The sequence below is a fragment of the Malaclemys terrapin genome, chromosome 2 (assembly GCF_027887155.1).
Source record: "Malaclemys terrapin pileata isolate rMalTer1 chromosome 2, rMalTer1.hap1, whole genome shotgun sequence".
NCBI lineage: Eukaryota > Metazoa > Chordata > Testudines > Emydidae > Malaclemys > Malaclemys terrapin.
The window spans coordinates 72539136-72556675 of record NC_071506.1 but is presented as its reverse complement, the minus strand read 5'-3'; the positions used below and the strand labels follow the sequence as shown (position 1 = coordinate 72556675).

At 40.9% G+C, this 17540-nt stretch overlaps 1 protein-coding gene across 1 annotated transcript in view; it reads left to right on the top strand.

Annotated features, from left to right (window-relative positions):
- The window catches only part of LOC128831960 (chloride channel protein C-like), a 107045-nt gene that overhangs the window by 71273 nt on the left and 18232 nt on the right, over positions 1–17540 (top strand). Inside the window, exon 13 of the mRNA XM_054018931.1 lies at positions 12529–12708. Coding sequence (XP_053874906.1) covers positions 12529–12708 — 180 coding nt within the window. The remainder of the gene's footprint in view (positions 1–12528; positions 12709–17540) is intronic.

Genomic DNA, 17540 nt, shown 5'->3' with positions numbered 1-17540 from the left:
TATAAACACCCTCCTTATAAAAATCTAGTTCACTGGAACGCTCAAAGCTGCTAGCTGCCAGGGAATGCTCTTTAATGAGGGTAAAGAGTACTTGAACACATCTATGACTTGGCAACTCTTCCTGCTTTTTATAAGCTACTATACACTTCAGAGAGAAAGTATCTTAGAGGCTACTTTTTAATGGAACAAGTTTACTTAAGAGCTGAGTCAATCTGGTGCCAGTAGTTCTGTTTTGTTCTAGCTTAATATTAGCCTTGTCAAAGTTCTTATATAGTCTCCTGGGTGTTTCTGTATTACTTACCATATAAAGATGTATTTGGGAGCCAAGAATTCTGGCTGCAGAATATGTTATAGTGGGCTCATTATATGTTCCTTTTTTTTTAAAAGTATATCAGAAGTGGTCTCATATTAAAGATCCATGGAATAAGGATGAGATTTTCTTTCCCTGTCTACTTTTCCCTGAGCTCATGCTGCAGACTTCAGATCCAGATATCAAACTAACCAGAGTTCGAGGATTGTTTTGGATCCAAGGTCTTGGTTTGGCTCATTATAAAGATAGGGGCAATTAGTGAATTTCAGATGTGGTTTTGGATTTTGAAAATCCCTAGGCTTTGGGGGTGATCAGCCTTGGGGTTTTGGTAACAACCAGACTAAAAGATTCCTTACTCATTTTGCTGATGGAAGTCTTAATTCAAATAGAGCTTTCCAAGACATACACAGCACATCTCATTAAACCTCTGTTCAAAGCAAATGCATTTCATGCATAATCAGTGCTTACATCCTGATGGGCATTATAACAAAACAAAAGAGAAATGGAGAGAGACATATTTGCACATCAGAGGGCATATGGCCCATCTGTTATAGAGACTTGGGAGCAGATCCTGGTCCCTGCATTGGCAGCACAAAGGGAGGAGAGTGTTTCCGTAATGGAACAGCTGAGGGTTCCCTAGTGTGGGGAAAACCCTGGGTGCCATATAACTGGCACAGGAGACAAGCTGGAAGATGGGTGAGTGTGTTCTAAGTTAATGGCCCCAAATGGCCTCAGTTTTAGGGGAGTGTAAAGGTGGCATAAAGCCATCTTTGGCTGCTCTCTTCCCCTTTCAGCTCCGCTGCTCAGCATAGCTGAGGATTTTAGTAACATTCATTAGCTGGGAAGCTACTGTATGTAGCCAAATACTGTATCTACAGCCTAATAGTAAAGATACTTATTGAAGTACATCCAGTCTCCATTTATAAGTTCTGTTAGTTGAGAGAGGGGTTTTGGTCAGCCCACTTACCTGTGAATAAACCTCCAGGTTCTGAACTCTCAAGAACCATTCATAAAAAATCAGGACTTTGTAGGTTTGTAACTGAATGAGAAATATTGTTTTATGTGCGCATGAATGAGATACTGAAATTATTGCCAGATGTAGTCTTACTACTGTGTGTTCACCTGAATGCCGAATATTTTTTTTTTGAGTTTTTCTAACTGTCAAGTAACAATAGGCAGGGCTATTTTGCAGATCTGATCTGATCTGTCTGTCTATCCTGCTGTCATTCTCTCTCTACTTTACAATAATATATAGTATGTTATTGTGTTGACTGTTCTAGATTTCTCGCAAGGCTGATTTCTAATAGACAGACTTTTTCTATTATGGCACAAATAAATAAATTTTGTTTATTTTTGCCATAATAGAAAAGGTCTGTCATTCTAAAAATCAGTCTCGCTAGAGATATGGAATGGTGGTCATAATGATATATATATCATTGCAAAGTGGAGAATCTCTCTTATAGATTCAAGTCATTTTAAAATATGAAGTTTGTTCCTAGATAATTTTAATGGATTTCTTAATATATTAATATTATATCATTCATAAATCAAGTTGTCCTCTGATCCATTTACAAGATGGCTTCAATTTGTCATGTGAATGGAACTTTAAAGATGTTGTCAAAGCTGGCTTAAGTACAGGACACGTCTGTACAAAGTATGGTGATTCGAACTTCAATCTCCATCATGAATAGTGTTCTCCAGGTTACTTAGAATCATAAAATATCAGGGTTGGAAGGGACCTTTGGAGGTCATCTAGTCCAAACCCCTGCTCAAAGCAGGACCAATCCCCAGACAGATTTTTGCCCCAGATCTCTAACTGGTCCTCTCAAGGATTGAACTCACAACCCTAGGTTTAGCAGGTCTCCTGTTGACATAGAGTGGACATACACAGAACCAGTTATGTGAAGCCCTGGGCGTGTAAGGCCATCATAGAGCTGTTGCTAGTCAGTCTTAATTTGTAGGATGAGTGCCACTTATGCCTCTACAAACTTGGATGCTTAATGCTGGGTGGTTCCATGACCAGTTAGTATGCCAGTGTTCTAACATGCCCAAAGCTTAAACCAGAAAGCACCCGTTTATGCCATACATAATAAATGGGTTAGGGGACAACTATATTGCAGCTGAGTCCCTTGGTTGGTTGTAATGATGGTTAAATGTGGCCTTACATGATAGGCTCTGAGGTGAGAAAGGATAGCCCTTCCTGAACCTAGATTCTATATGGTGAGACCTGGTTTTAGTGAGCCAGATATGGTTGAGAGAGGATATCACATCAGATCACATGCCCGGAGCATTTCTTTCCTTCCCATAAATCTTTGATGTTTCTGATATCAGTTTCTCCTTATCAGATTTACATCTTTGAACCTACCTGTCCTATTTCTTCTTGACATTTTTGCTTTGTACCTTGTCCTTTGGATCTTACTGTGGGATTCAATGGCTGTGTAATTTGTCTGATTATGGTGCCATTCTGGTTTGTAAAATGCATATTTTAGGTCCTGCTGTCTGGACAGGATCAGGTCAGCTGGTCTTTTATCAGGACAGAATTTTCATGGGTGATAATTTACACAATTAAGACTAACCCAAAGGCTTAGATACACAGAGTCAAATTCTGGTCTCTGTTATACTGCTGTAAATCCAGAGAAGCTTTAATTAAGACTGGAATTTGGCTTTGTGTATGTAAGCATAAATCATCAGATTCTGTCTTGGTAAAAATACGTGGGGACTTGATCCAGTCTGGAGTGGAGGTCTTAAGACAAGCAATTTACAAACCAGAAGGGCAGTATGATAAAGTTTTATTCAACAGAGTCACTCTGGATTTATACTGGTGTGAGCACAGAATTTGGCCCACAATATGCATCTTACTGTGCATCTGACCTTGTAGAAGGATTGTCTTTCATTTAGGATCTGATCTTGCACTATTGAAGTCAATGGGTGTTTCAACATTGACTTGAGAGCCAGTAGAATCAGACTTTTACACTGGTATAGATCGGAAGTAACATAATTTAAACCAGTAGTACTACACCAATGTAAAATTGGTGTTAGTGAGAACAGAATCTACCTCGCTAGAAGCATTAGACCTCTCACCAAAGCAGCTTTTTAGATCCTGCAGAACTCTTTCCAAAAACATCTCCGTTACCAGTATAAATCATTTTATGTTGAGGGAGGAGAATGTCAAATCCACACTCTCTCTTGATATGTTTTCTATTTCTGAGGAGTCCCACAAAACCAAAAGGAGAGACTTCTACACACTTTCCACAGAAAGAAATGGACTACAGCAGCACATGGAATGAATAAGTTTTATTTCAGCGGTAGTGCATGAGCCATTCCAGCCTCCTATAGGCCATTATGTAAAAGATGCATTGAGTCACTTCCAGCTGGGGGAAAGCTTGATACAGTTTCTCCTGGCTCAGCTAGAGGGAGACTCCTTTTTGGCTCACCTGCTGAAACTTGCTGCCTGTGGATCAGGAGGGTCACAGTTCAGAATTCAGATGTGGTAATGTGCAGGTGGAACACACAGCAAGTTCAGCAACCGGAAGGGATATTCCACTAATTGGTTAAGCCTGTTCTAATGTCTGGCCTCCAGTTGGCAGACACTTTACTGACATTTTCCACTTAAGAACAACCAAACCCACCAGAAAACCAGATATGCTTGCACAGCAGCCAGTCAGACAAGCCCATTTTCTTGAAGATGTCATTACAAGTGATTTGAATTCAAACAGTTGTTCAGCAGAATAACTAGTTTGAACCAAAGCCTATTGAAGTCATTTAGGAGTCTTTATATTAACTTCAAGGGGCTTTGGATCAGGCCCTTAAATGAGTGTATAAGGGTATATGTTATGGTATCAGAATAAATATTTTAATTATAAATGTTTTAATGCTATTGAGATACAATGATATCTTTAAAAGGTAACAGAGGGTCCTGTGGCACCTTTAAGGCTAACAGAAGTATAGGGAGCATAAGCTTTCGTGGGTAAGAACCTCACTTCTTCAGATGCAAGTCATCCCTATTCTTCTGTTAGTCTTAAAGGTGCCACAGGACCCTCTGTTACCTTTTACAGATTCAGACTAACACGGCTACCCCTCTGATAAATGATATCTTTATTATCCTACTTGGAAACCTTTCCAAATTCACCTCAAGCTGAAATTATTATTATATTTTTTGCTGATTTTCAAATCTATAATTTCTTCTCTATTACAGCCCTTCACACTTTTTGCCTCATCCCCAATAATAATAAAAAATTAGCAATTGTGGTTGTCACAGCAGCAATTATCCTTTATTTACAATAAAAGTGAAAGCACACAGTATTTTAATTAATTTTGAATTATCAGTGCACTCCATAAGAAGTCAAATATCCTTTTCAAAATAATATAAATTGTTTAAAAACATTTTATAATATTTTAAAAATAGTCATTGGAGGACTATTTCAGTACACTGGAAATATGTAGAATCAAATTAGGAAAAATACATGGAGGAGAATTGCTCAGCTGTAGAATAACCAAGGTGATACAATCACGATTATATTTTTGGGGGAAGGAGGAGGAAAGAACCAAATCCTGAAAGTCAATTTTTTTGGTCATGGCCCTGACAAACATACAGCCTTAATAATTATAGATGGGTCAAAGCTATGAATTTCTGATCTGGATCCAAAAACCTATGAAATAGCGGTGGTGCTTATAGATGTAGGTTTTTGGTTAAGAGAATATCTCTAATAATGAGGATGAGTTTTGGCAATTTGTATAGTACCTTTCTTCTGAAAATATCTGTGTTTGTACAGTAAATGTAACCTGGCAACATCTTTGTGAGGTAGGATTTAGTATCATCCTCATTTTACACACTGGAACACTGAGGCTTGAGGGGCAAAACAAGTTTCCTAAGGTCACACAGGATGTTTGTAGCACAGCTGGGAAAAGAGCCCATGGGTGAAATCCTAGCCACATTGACATCAATGGCAAAACTCCCACTGAATTTACTACGGCCAGGATTTCACCCCCTATCTTTTGTCTGTCACTGCTGTGCTTTAGCTACAAGACGAGCCTTTTCCGACATAAAGGGCCAATTCCAAGGACAGGCCAAGTGCCCTCAAATCCACGAGTTTATATTCCCTCATCTTGATGATTGCAATCTCCACTTTTATAGTCTCCCTAAATTTCAGATCTCCAAACTTCAGTTTGTCTGAAAAGCCATCTGATAAACTCTACCTGAACTTTAAAACACTTGTTGTCATTCTGCCCTGCCCAAATACTGGGTTAGTCAGTGTTTCAAATTTTAGTCTGTGCTATTGTGCATCAGCCAGAATGGAAATGTTAAGGTGGCTGGTACAGTATATGGTGGCGGAGGCCTTGCATGAGGCTTTCATAAAAATGGTCCCACAGGAGCCTTCCTCACTCTCTCAGTTTTGAAATAGTTTTACTGGCACAGGCCTGCAAGAAACTCATCAGATTATTGCATCTGAACAGCAAGAGTCAATTTAATTTTTTCAGATTTCCAATGGAAGATGCTCTGAAATGATCTATCCAGAAAATGTTTATTTTCCCGTTTGGATTATGGGGTATTTATTTTAGCACACAATATTACAGATTTCTCTCTCTGTGCCTGTGGACATTTGTTTGGAACATTTGTTTGAATTTAAATAACTTACTTTCTCTGACTCTGATTGGTTATACTGCCAGAACAGTTGGATTGTGGACAGGCCTAGCTTTTTAAGTGAACATTTTTGCAGACTCTTGTAATGGTCTGGAGAATGCAGGGATAGCTGAAGTATAACCATACAACTCTGTGAAATAAGACAGGGTATGCTTACACTACGTAAAAACCCTGCAGCACCAAATCTCAGTGCTTGTCAGCTGACTCAGGCTTGCGGGGCTTGGGCTGCAGGGCTGTAGAACTGCAGTATAAACATTTGGGCTTGGGCTGGGCTCTGAGACCCTTCAAGGGGGGAGAATCTCAGAGCCTGGGGTCCAGCCTGAGCCTGAATGTCTACACTGCAATTTTATAGGCCTGCAGCCCGAGATCCAGGGGCTTGAGTCAGCTGAACCAAGCCAGCTGTGTCTGTGCCATGGGTCTTTCATCACAGAGTAGACCAGGGATTGGCAACCTGTGCCCCGTGGCCCATCAGGGAAAGCCGCTGGCAGGCCAGTACTGTTTATTTACCTGCAGCGTCTGCAGGTTCGACCGATCACAACTCTCACTGGCCACGGTTCGCCGTTCCATGCCAATGGGGGTGCAGGAAGAGGTGGCCCAGCCCGCGCCGCTTCCCACAGCCCCCATTGGCCTGTCCTGACTCCGTGCTGTGCCCTGGAAGTGGCCAGCTCCAGGATAGGGGGAGGGCAGGAGGCTCTGTGCACTGCTTTCACCCACAGGCACTGCCCCCACTGCTCCCCTTGGCTGTGATTCCCAGCCAATGGGAGTGTGGAACCGGTGCTTGGGGCAGAGGCAGTGCATGGAGCCCCGCCCCCCCCCCCCCCCGCCTAGGAGCCAGACATGCTGGCCACTTCCGGGGTGCAGCGTGGTGACAGGGCAGGTAGGGATTAGCCTGCCTTAGACCCGCAGCATTGCCGATCGGCGTTTTAACAGCCTGGTCTGTGGTGCTGACTGGAGCCGCCAGGGTCCATTTTCGACCGGGCATTCCAATCGAAAACCAGATGCCTGGCAACCCTACAGACAATGGGCCTGGTTTTCTACTGGCCTGTTCCTTGTGCCATCATTTATACTGTCTCAAACTGGGTATAAACTGCTACTGTTCTGAATAGCTAGTATTGTATTTTCACTTTGCATTGATGTAAAAGATTTCACAAGGCGAACAGCTAGGGTAGCCAATTTTGGCTGGACATATTTCTGGAGGTTTGATCACATGACATAGTCTTTAATTAAAGACTTAATCTTTAATTCCTAGAGACTCCAGGACAATCCTGGCAACCCTAGGAACAGCAGCAAAGCATCAGGATTTATGTGTTTTTTAAAACATGTTTGTGTTGTTTTCTGCAAATCCCCTAAGCTGCAGAATTTCTCCTTTCCAGAAGTCATAAGTAAGGCTAAGAGTTTGCCGTGGTTATTTTTAGTAAAAGTCATGGAAAAGTCACAGGCAATAACCAAAAATTCAGGGAAGCCAGTGACCTGTTCCTGACTTTTACTGGAAATAACTATGACAAAATGGGAAGTGAGGCGGGTCCAGCAGCCATGGCTGCTGTGGCTCGGGGGTTCCCCCTGCTGCCCACGGTGGCCAAGAGTGCAAGGTCCTCCCCTGGTGCTACTGCTAGCTGGGAGCTGTGGGGTCTCCACCACGGCCCGTGGTGGCTGGGAGCTGCGGGAGGGAGAGAGGGGATCCCCACCACCCATGTTGGTTTGGTGCTGCAGGGTCTCCCTGCTACCCGCAGTGGCTTGAAGCTGCGGGGTCTCCCACTGCCTGGCAGCTGAGAGCTGCTGGGCCTCCACCAGCTGACACATCCAGCCACGCTGCCCCTGGGCTGAAGTGGAAAATGTCCCGGAGGTTTCTGGAAGTCATGGATTCTTCCATGACCTCTGTGACAAAATCTTAGCCTTAGTCATAAGCATTCTCATCCATTCCTTTTTTTCCTTTTGCTCTGAATGTTCTCACAATGTAGAGGGGTTCTGTTTCCCAACAGATATCTGAGATCATGTGGAAATTCATTTGTCATCAGTGTACAGTAGTTGCTAAACAGAACTTTTAAATCCTCTCTGGGAAACAAGTGACAGAGACATTCAGCTAACCTAAACAACACATTTCAAACTAAGTACTGTACTATCTAAATGACTTCTAGCTGGAACAGCCAACCCTCTCAATTGAATAGCTTGAGAAAGCCAGGACCAGAGGATGCTGGGAAGCTTGCCTTTTTGAGATCAATAGATATACTTGTAACTGTATTGAACCGAGTTTGAAGTCTCTGTCAAACCTTTGCCTCCTGATTTAACTAGAAGGCACTCTCAGTAGTACTCAGCTATCCAGTAGATGGCATAGAATCTCCGGTCACATCTGTATTAGAAAGATATTTAAAATAGATCTAGTTCAAACAGTGCATACCCACACTGTAGACATACTTCAGTAGGTTTAAATCTTGCTTTTATTGGTTTAGTTTAATTTGGTAATTTTTAATAAATTAAAATAGCTGTATCTTAGGTGCTTGCATGGATTAAGTAGATCAGTTCTAAAATAAATCTAGCTAAACCAGTGTGATTTTCTAGCATAGGCAAGGTCTTATACTGCTCTTGACTTGCATACATTGACATCAGTGGGAGTTCTCCCTGTGAAATCAATGTCAAAGCTCCCGTTGCCTTTAGTGGCCCAGGATTGGGCTCTAATGGCAGTATATATGATGTATGTATTATTATCCTGACTCCAAAATATGACTAGATCAGTTTTGGAATGCAAGGTTCCTGATTAGGATACTTTCATTGCTGGGCTTTTATTAATGACAGTGTCTACTTTAAGCTAAAAATTTGTGTAAAAGAAAAGGGGTTAATACATAGCTAATATGCACTGAAACCTTTTTATTAAATTAAAAAAAGAAAATGGATTTTAAATGTAAACAGCCCCCTGCTATGCTGCAAGCCCAAGCACACCCGGATTCCTGTCTGGTTGCTTGAGAACCAGAAAGTGAAGGTTAATGCAGTAGAGTCCAGAGGCCCCAGTAATAAGAAGAGCGGGTGCTGTACTTGAATGGAAGTAATGAAACAAATCCATCTAGTTTCACTGTCCAAACTGAGTGTATTTTTTAAAGCATACCTGGTGAACATAACTTATATTTAAACAATTGAACAGTTTTGATGATCAATGGTGTTAATAACACAGGTAAGTATTTTTTACAATTTCCACCTAGACACTGTCTCTTTAAGTTAATCACTCTGAACTTTCAATTATTAGGCGTTTGAATTGTTCTGTCTAAATGCTCTTGGCAACCATCACAAACATAAAGCAAACCCAACAACAAACTCTTGAGAACTATTTATATAAAAGCCAATAATCAGACAGGATAATAAAACAATGGTTTACAAGAAGCCCAAATAAATTCCAATGCCCTTCTGAGCAAGATGGCCTGTAGCTAGTCAATAGGTAAACATTCTCACCACATAAAGTGAGAGATTGGAGTGACTGCTAAAAAGAGGAAAGCAAATAAATCTGAACAAGCAGAATGGCCTATGTTCTCATGCAACTCAATCCCTAGAAAATGGTCTGATTTGGATTTTTTAAAAATAACTTTAAATGCTTTAGTCATTTGAAAGTTGCTCAAAATTAAGAGAAAACTATATTTGAGGAAGCAAAGTGGTGTCCCCTTTGATTAAGTGAGCTGTTGTCTAAGGAAACCTCCATATTATGATTGGATCCTTTTGCGATTTACTTCAATGGGAAAATTTCCATTGAATTAGAGAATAGCAGGACCAGAACCTATATTTTCATTAACCATTTCAAGACAGTCCTGCCTCTTGGGATATTCATTTTTTTACCAAACGCATGTGTCTTGCTGAGTTCCTGTTGATTAAGGGGCAGATATTTTTTATTCTGTATTGCAATTCTTATTACTGTTCATGGGAGCTATGCAAGACATTTGTGCTCTGGTGAAAAAAGAATCTGAAACTTTGGTGTCATTTGAAATACCCCAGTGCTATTGTACGATATATTATACTTAGTGATTCCCATTGGAAAACTTTGTTCTCATGTGTCTTAATAAATGAAGACCTGTGCCATTTCTATTTTAGTGATATAGCAGTATTTAGGCAATGCCACTATCAAATCCAATCCTGCATGCCTCCTTTACTGACACTCAAATCAGAAAGGTCTATAAGATCTAGATCCATAGTTAAGTATCTGTCGTTTCAAGTCTAAATTCTTTAAAGGGACTTTGAAGAGAGACAAATTAAATGTTGTTGCTTAGAATTCAGCCTGGTTGATGAAGCCAAGGGACGCATTGCATAGGTGGATATAACGCCACTTTGTCTTGATGTCCTCGAAGCAGCACCAAATTGGAAAGGGCTGAATTTGGCCAATTATGTTTAAATTTCCCTTTTGCCATATAACTCTATTTTATAAACAATACTGTTGCGTGCTTTTCCTTAAAGCAGTGTTCTCCCTAAGAATAATGGACAAGTTTAAAAAAAAAATGCTGCTGACGTTGAACAGAAAGTCAGCAATGAGGGATGACATTTTTTTCCCTTTAGTGAATTGTCTCACATCTGTAAAAGCTGACTTGTGATAATTCAGGCTCTGAGGTTACAATAGCTGTAATGGACTCTCTTTGTGATCCCAGGCACAGCCAAGAATAGTTAACCATATAACAAGCCAGCTGTTTCTCCTACACTAATGACTTATTTGAGAAAGCTTAAGGACATTTAATGATATTACAATAATTTGAAACATTCATCCTGCATGCTAAATAGCAAAGTTGAGGGGTAAGGAGACAGCAAAACCCAGATACTCTCTGGTGGTGAAGAAACAATTTTTTACCAATAAAAATAAATTGTAGAAGCTTCTGTTGTTCAATTGTAATCAAATAACATTGATTTCCACATTTATTTTATTTACAAATTATATACATCTTTCATTTGCATCTTGTAATGCAGGAAATACTTAATCATATGTTTGCATTCAAATCCAGTACACTATGTGCAGTACATTTTGAAGTAGTATAACTAATGATTTGTGCAGATATAACTTAAGACGGGAAGTATATTTTATTGTAGTCTATTTAAATGTTGGGGAAACAGGGATATTAAAAAATAAAACATTACCTAAATATAGCAATGTACCCAACAACAATTCTGCCAGCCATCTCACGGAGAGTAGCACCTTTGCTTTGTGAGTACTTCCATTGGTTACAATGGAAGAATTAATGTTTCTCAATGAGAGTGAGGATAGAAGAATCTGACCTGGTTCTAGCAGCCTTATTTGCACTGAATAGCATTAAATTCTGCATGCAGACCCATGTAAGTGTGAATAAGAGTGACAGAATGTGGCCACTAGATTTTTATTTGGCCATAAGAACTGAGGATGGTGTGTCATGTCTGTTATTGGCTGAAGCCTGTGTGGGATCAGTAGGAATGGGGTACTGTGTGGTGCAAGGGGACTTGCAAAGGGAATACAGGACTTTGCACCTGTATATGACTTGTTCAAAAATCCAGTCCAGATTAGTAGTGGCCGAAACTCATTATTGTTTCATGGCTACTTAATGCCAAATGGGAAGTGAGTTTGTCATCTCAATTCAGTTCTTCCTAGACAGGTGGCACATCACAAAACCACCACTACAGCTGGCATTATTTGGTACCCTTGTTGTGACTCTCAGTAGGGAGGACAACAACTGACAGCATATAGATAATGCATTCTTCTTGTACCCCTCGAGGTGGTATTTTCAGGTCAGGGTTGAAAGGTACCTTGGTAAGTCAGGATGTAGATAAGTTTATCCTGATGTTAAAGGATTTTGGTCTCCGTGATTATCACATAGACATCTTTAAAAATGAATACGTTATCTAAAAAGAACGACAATAAAATAATAAAACAACACAGGCCAGGTCTACAGATAGCGTAAACTGATGTAGTTCCATTGACCTCAGGGGTCAGGCTCTATCCCAGTATATGTCTTTAGAGGTTACTTTAGAATTTTGCAATAAATATCTTAATTTTACATCCCTTTCCACCATAAAAAACAAATCAAGGCCCCCCAGGTGTATCTACATCATTTGCAATTAACGTACGTCAGAGCTACAACCCATAAAGCTTGCCCGGTACCTTAAAGATGCTACAAGAGACTTAAAAAAATTCCTTACATTTGGTTTGTCAGAAATCTTCAAAGGCTCACCCCCGGTCACCACCTCTACCATGAAAATTACAGCAAAGTTGAGTGGAAGCTAGAATTTTTCCAAAATACTTTACTTCAAACTGTCTAATCTGGGACAGATTTCCAGAGGATTTTAGTTCGGATTAAGATTTTTTTAAAGTGAGAAAAGTAATGGAAGTTGATGAATAGCTTTTACAACATCCTGTCATGCATATGGTTGAATTTATCATGCATCTTAACACACAGAGAGGCAAAGCTTGATAAGCAATTTTATTGGGTAATTACTTTTTTTTTATATTCGCAAATAAAACAGATTGATTTCCAGCTTGAAGTAATTTACTAACACATTATAAACTCGTCAGATGCTAACATGGTACAGTACGCCTCATTTCCTGTTTACTAAATAATCCTTTGGATGTCTGTTTTGTGTCTTTCAGGTTAAACCTGGAATTGTTTTTTGCCAGCGATGTCATGAAGCCTTGTGTTAGAGTCCTCCACTTGAGGGAAAACATTGCCTCACTGGCTCAGCTTCTTGCTAGCACTAGCCACGGTGGATTCCCAGTGGTTTACAAACCCAAGCCAGACCAAGTAGAGGTGTTCCTAGGTACTATTACAAGGTAAAACATTATCAAGCTATTTCTTTGTTGTATGGCCTTTCTGGCCATCTTTCAGGTTATGGAAGAAATGTTTCACACACTGTGTTTACGGGGGAGGGATAGCTCAGTGGTTTGAGCATTGGCCTGCTAAACCCAGGGTTGTGAGCTCAATCCTTGAGGGGGCCATTTAGGGATCTGGGGCAAAAATCTGTCCGGGGATTGGTCCTGCTTTGAGCAGGGGGTTGGACTAGATGACCTCCTGAGGTCCCTTCCAACCCTGATATTCTATAATTCTAAGATTATAGGGTGTAAATACAGGTCTTGGTCCTGCTTTCATTGAAGCCAACAGCAAATCTCCCTTTGATTGAAGCAGATTTGGGACATGGATGTGTGTCATATCAGATATTGCTTGGAGAGCTCCAAAGAGGTGCCCCGATATGGTAATGTGGGTCCATAGGAAGTGGGAAATCCTTGAAAGCTCACAAGAATTATAATGCAGAAAGAATTAGGAGATCAAACTAACCATAAAAATAAGCCAAGTCAAATGAAAAGTAACCTGCTGAATAATCACAATCATCTTCCTTTTTTAATATGTGCTTTTACTGGAATTAAATGCTATTAAGATAAAACATATCACAGTCAAGATAAAACAACAAAGTCAGAAGCGCAAACAACAGATTACTGTAAACAGGATTTAGTCTAAGCAAACTCTGTCATAGTGAGGACTATCAAAGGGTAAAGAAAATCTCCTGATAAAGAAACTATTGCTGGAACTCCATTTCATAACAACACAAGTTTGACTCCATTCCTGCAGGAATGGACCTTAAGATTGGCCTCCATTCTTGGGGGGTCAGAAGTGGAAGAAATTGCAGCTTAATCACAACCTTGCTTATAATTGGGGAGGAGGGGGAGAAGGAAAATAATGCACACAAATGCTGGTAAACAGGAATTCACATATCAAAAAGCAATAAAGTATTAATCCATATAATCACCATAATATAAACATGCAGCTGCTCAGTTTCATAATAATATTATAGTGTCTTGTGCAATGAAAGACACTATGTAGATACAAGTTCCTAAAACTCTTGAGTCTTTTCAAGCTTTCCTTAAAAGAAGTCCTTTCATCTGCTGCTGGAGTTCTACCACCACTGGAGTTGAAGCCAGAAACTGCTTAATAACAACACAAGGATACAAATACTGTATCCAACTGAACTGGTAGAGTGAAGGCAGAGGCTCTTCAATTTAAATTTGACCAGGACTTACTCTTAGAAGAAGTACTCAAGGATCTTTATGGACAAGTCAATGAGATGGCATTTATCATCTGGTTGAATTAACCTCTGGAACAAGACTAAGGGCTTGTCTTCATGTACAGTGCTTTGTGGCACAGCTGCACTGGTGCGCTGCACCGCTGTAGCGCTTTAGTGAAGATGCTATTATTCTGATGGGAGAAGTGGTAGCTATGTCAGCGGGAGAAGCTCTTCCATCAATGTAGCACTGTCTACCCGGGTGTGTGTGTGTGTGGTTAGGTCGGCATAACTACATCACTCAGTGTGTGAGCGACATCATTATACAGATATAGGTCTGTAGTGTAGACCTGACCTCTGGAAGTTACAACTAAAATCCTCTCCAAACTGACACATCAGAGGTCTAGAAAGGCCACTTAGGAGGTGTGTAACATAATCTCTCCATTCTGTTGGAAATGTCTAGCCAAGAACCATTGCCTCTGTTCCTCATAGGCCATGCTGATGACTTCTATAGATTCTTGCACAAAACCTGCTAGCCAAATTACTGTCCCAAATGATGCTCAAATTGAGGCACAGCATTAACTGTTTTTTGGAAAGACTCACATTACCACCTCTAGCCCTACCCTGATGGACTAACATCAAGAAGTGTGTGAATGAGTTCATTGCGGGTTGGGAGAGGGGAGCCTGGGAACATTTAAATAACATCTTTTTCTGTGACTGCCCAGAAAATGTCCTTCCCACACCCGAACCAGTAATGTGTTTTTCCTGAGGGCAATTTGGAAGTAACTCTGCACGTACATAAGGTCGTCTTTAACATTTTAGCTCCAGCAACTTGAGACTGATGAGCTTTCAGGATCAAGCTGCCCACATATTTTGGGCGTTCCAGTTATTAAAGCAATCCCTAAAAAGAGGAGCACTTGATTTTAAACCTTGTACTTTATTATTATTTGTCTATATGAAGGTAGCATCTGCTATCCCCCAATCAGAGCCCCATTTTACTAGGTACTGTACAAGCACATAACACAAAGATAGTCCTTATCCCCCAGAGTTTATAATTTTGCTCTTAAAGGTTTATTTTCAAATAAATAAATAGACTCATACTTAGCAGCTTCCACTTGGTCATTATTGGGCTTACCTGATGGCTTTATGGTCAGATAAAGTTTAGGTGAACAATTAATGGGGCGGGGGGGAAGTGTTTGAGAACATTTGCTTTAGTAAAAACTGACTATGCTTCGCTGAGAGGGACAACACTGTATGGGATTCCCAAAGGGAGGGAAATAACTGCTTAGTACAAGAAAATCGACTGGAAAACTGCACACCAAGCAAACCCAACAAACAGAATGTAGGCACCAATAACATGGAATGTCATATAGATAACACTGATTTGCTTGTTCCCACGTACTATTGCTCTCGTTAATGTTATTAGTAAAGGATAAAGCATTGAAACACAAATCCAGTGGTTGACAAGCTGCAGTGTGTGCTGGTTTGAAGATGTTGCGTAACATAAACAAACACATTCATTTATTTCCAAACTATCCGCTGCAATAAAATGAGAACTCGTGCAAACAACTGATCCAGCCAAATGTTCATTTACAGTCTCATTGTTTCCTTTAGCTCATCATGTTACCTTGCAGCGAGAGTTGTAGGCTGTTAATGAGTATTCTACCTTCACATGCATATCTTAATTCTTTGTACCATGGGAGGAATAACAATAGTTGAAGCCAGGTGGGAACAAAAGAGGCATCACATCTTAAAGAGAGACCCAGTTTTATGAAATATTTCAAGCTACCAATCCCAGGTAATCCTGGTAGGATAATACTAATTTCTGTCAAAAGAAGAGTCATAGCAATTAGAACCATATTTTACAGATGGATGAATGGAAATGATTTTTTTGTAGGATTTGTGGTATACATGATATATTATCTGAGTCTCAATCTGGAAAAAGACCAAGATAATGCTTGTAGGCTGGGGAGACAACCAGAAGAAGTAGATGATGATGTTGTTTTGACTGTCTTAGAGTTTGTTGCTCACGTCAGTGGAGCTCCGCAGGCAAAGACTGCCCAGGGGATGTGCTGAATCCTGGTGTCCTGAAGACTCTAGTTAACAACTTGCCCTCTCCAGTGTCAATCACAGCAGAAGCTTTGCTGGCCAGCTCAAGGTGCCTTGGTGAAATGAAGGTTGTGGACAGTTTCCTTGTATTGCTATGACACCCCTCCACCCTCATGAGTGGAATTCTGTGTAGCCATTGTCTGAATCTATCCATTGAACTTGTGACATGCCATGGGACTGTTAATGAGCACAGATAGTTAGGACTTGATTTTATGACTTACCTCCCATAACACAAGGTGTTTCTACACTGGAATTAGACACCCATGTCTGGCTCATGGCAGCTGACTTGGGGCCATGGGGCTCGAGCTAAGGGTCTGTTCAATTGTGGTGTAGACTTTTGGGCATGGGCTGCAGCCTGAGCTCTGGGACTGTCCCTCCTTGCAGGGTCCTAGAGCCTGGGCTTCAGCCCAAGCCTGAATGTCAGCACCACAATACAACAGCCCCTTAGCCCGAGCAGGAGCGGCGCCAGGGTTTTTGCTGCCCTAGGCAGCAGCGCTCCCCCTCAGAGCATTCGGTGGCGGGGGTCCTTCCACTCTGCGTCTTTGGGGCGCTTCGGCAGCGGGTCCCGGAGCGAGTGAAGGACCCGCCATCGAAGCGCCCCGAAGACGTGGAGCGGAAGGACCCCTGCTGCTGAATTGCCGCCAAGGATGCAAAAATGCCACCCCCCCCAAATCCTGCCGCCCTAGGGTCGCCTAGTGGAAGCGCTGAGCCTGAGCCTAAGTCAGCTGGCATGGGCCAGCCATGAGTTTTTAATTACAGTGTAGATACACCCACTGTGTCTTGTAAGACCATGAGGAGAAATGCTTTTGAACTGATTCAGAGGGAAGAGTGTTGCTTACTGAATCTAAGACCCCATTCTCTGTAGCTCCTTTGATTTCATTTAGACGTCTCCCATCCAAGTACTGAAGCTGCCTGATTCTGCTTATGTTGTGAGATCTGACACGATCACAAGCCAAGATGGTGTGATTACAGGCAAAAAAAATTCAGTTTCAGCATTTTTCCATTTAAAAAAAAATGTACACTCCCCCAAGGTTTTCATATGGACCTGTTTTGACATTGCTATTGCGTTATCAAATGGGTTTCCTCTGGCACAAAAAAATGATGGCAATAGGTAAAAATAAATCAGAAAGAGGAACAAAGAAGGGAAAAGTAACATTTCAGCCATGAATTCTGTGCTGAACTAGCTGCCTTCATGCACCAGGACTTGGAGCACATAATCTTAAAACTATTTCTCATTTCAAGATTTTCAGTCATTGGTGTTTGTCTACCATTTCTCCTCATGAAATAGCTATGGCTGCCCCACAGTGAATATAAAAGCATATACTGAACTTTCCCACACTTTGAGATGCTGGAGATGAAAGGTGCTGTATGAGGGCAAAGTATTATTTATTATAAGTGTGAATTATTCTGCCTCTTTAACAAGAAAAGGCCGGTGAACTTTAGTTCTTACGAAGGCAAAGACTAGAGTCAGACAGTGTTGGCAGGCATTTTGTAAGCTTT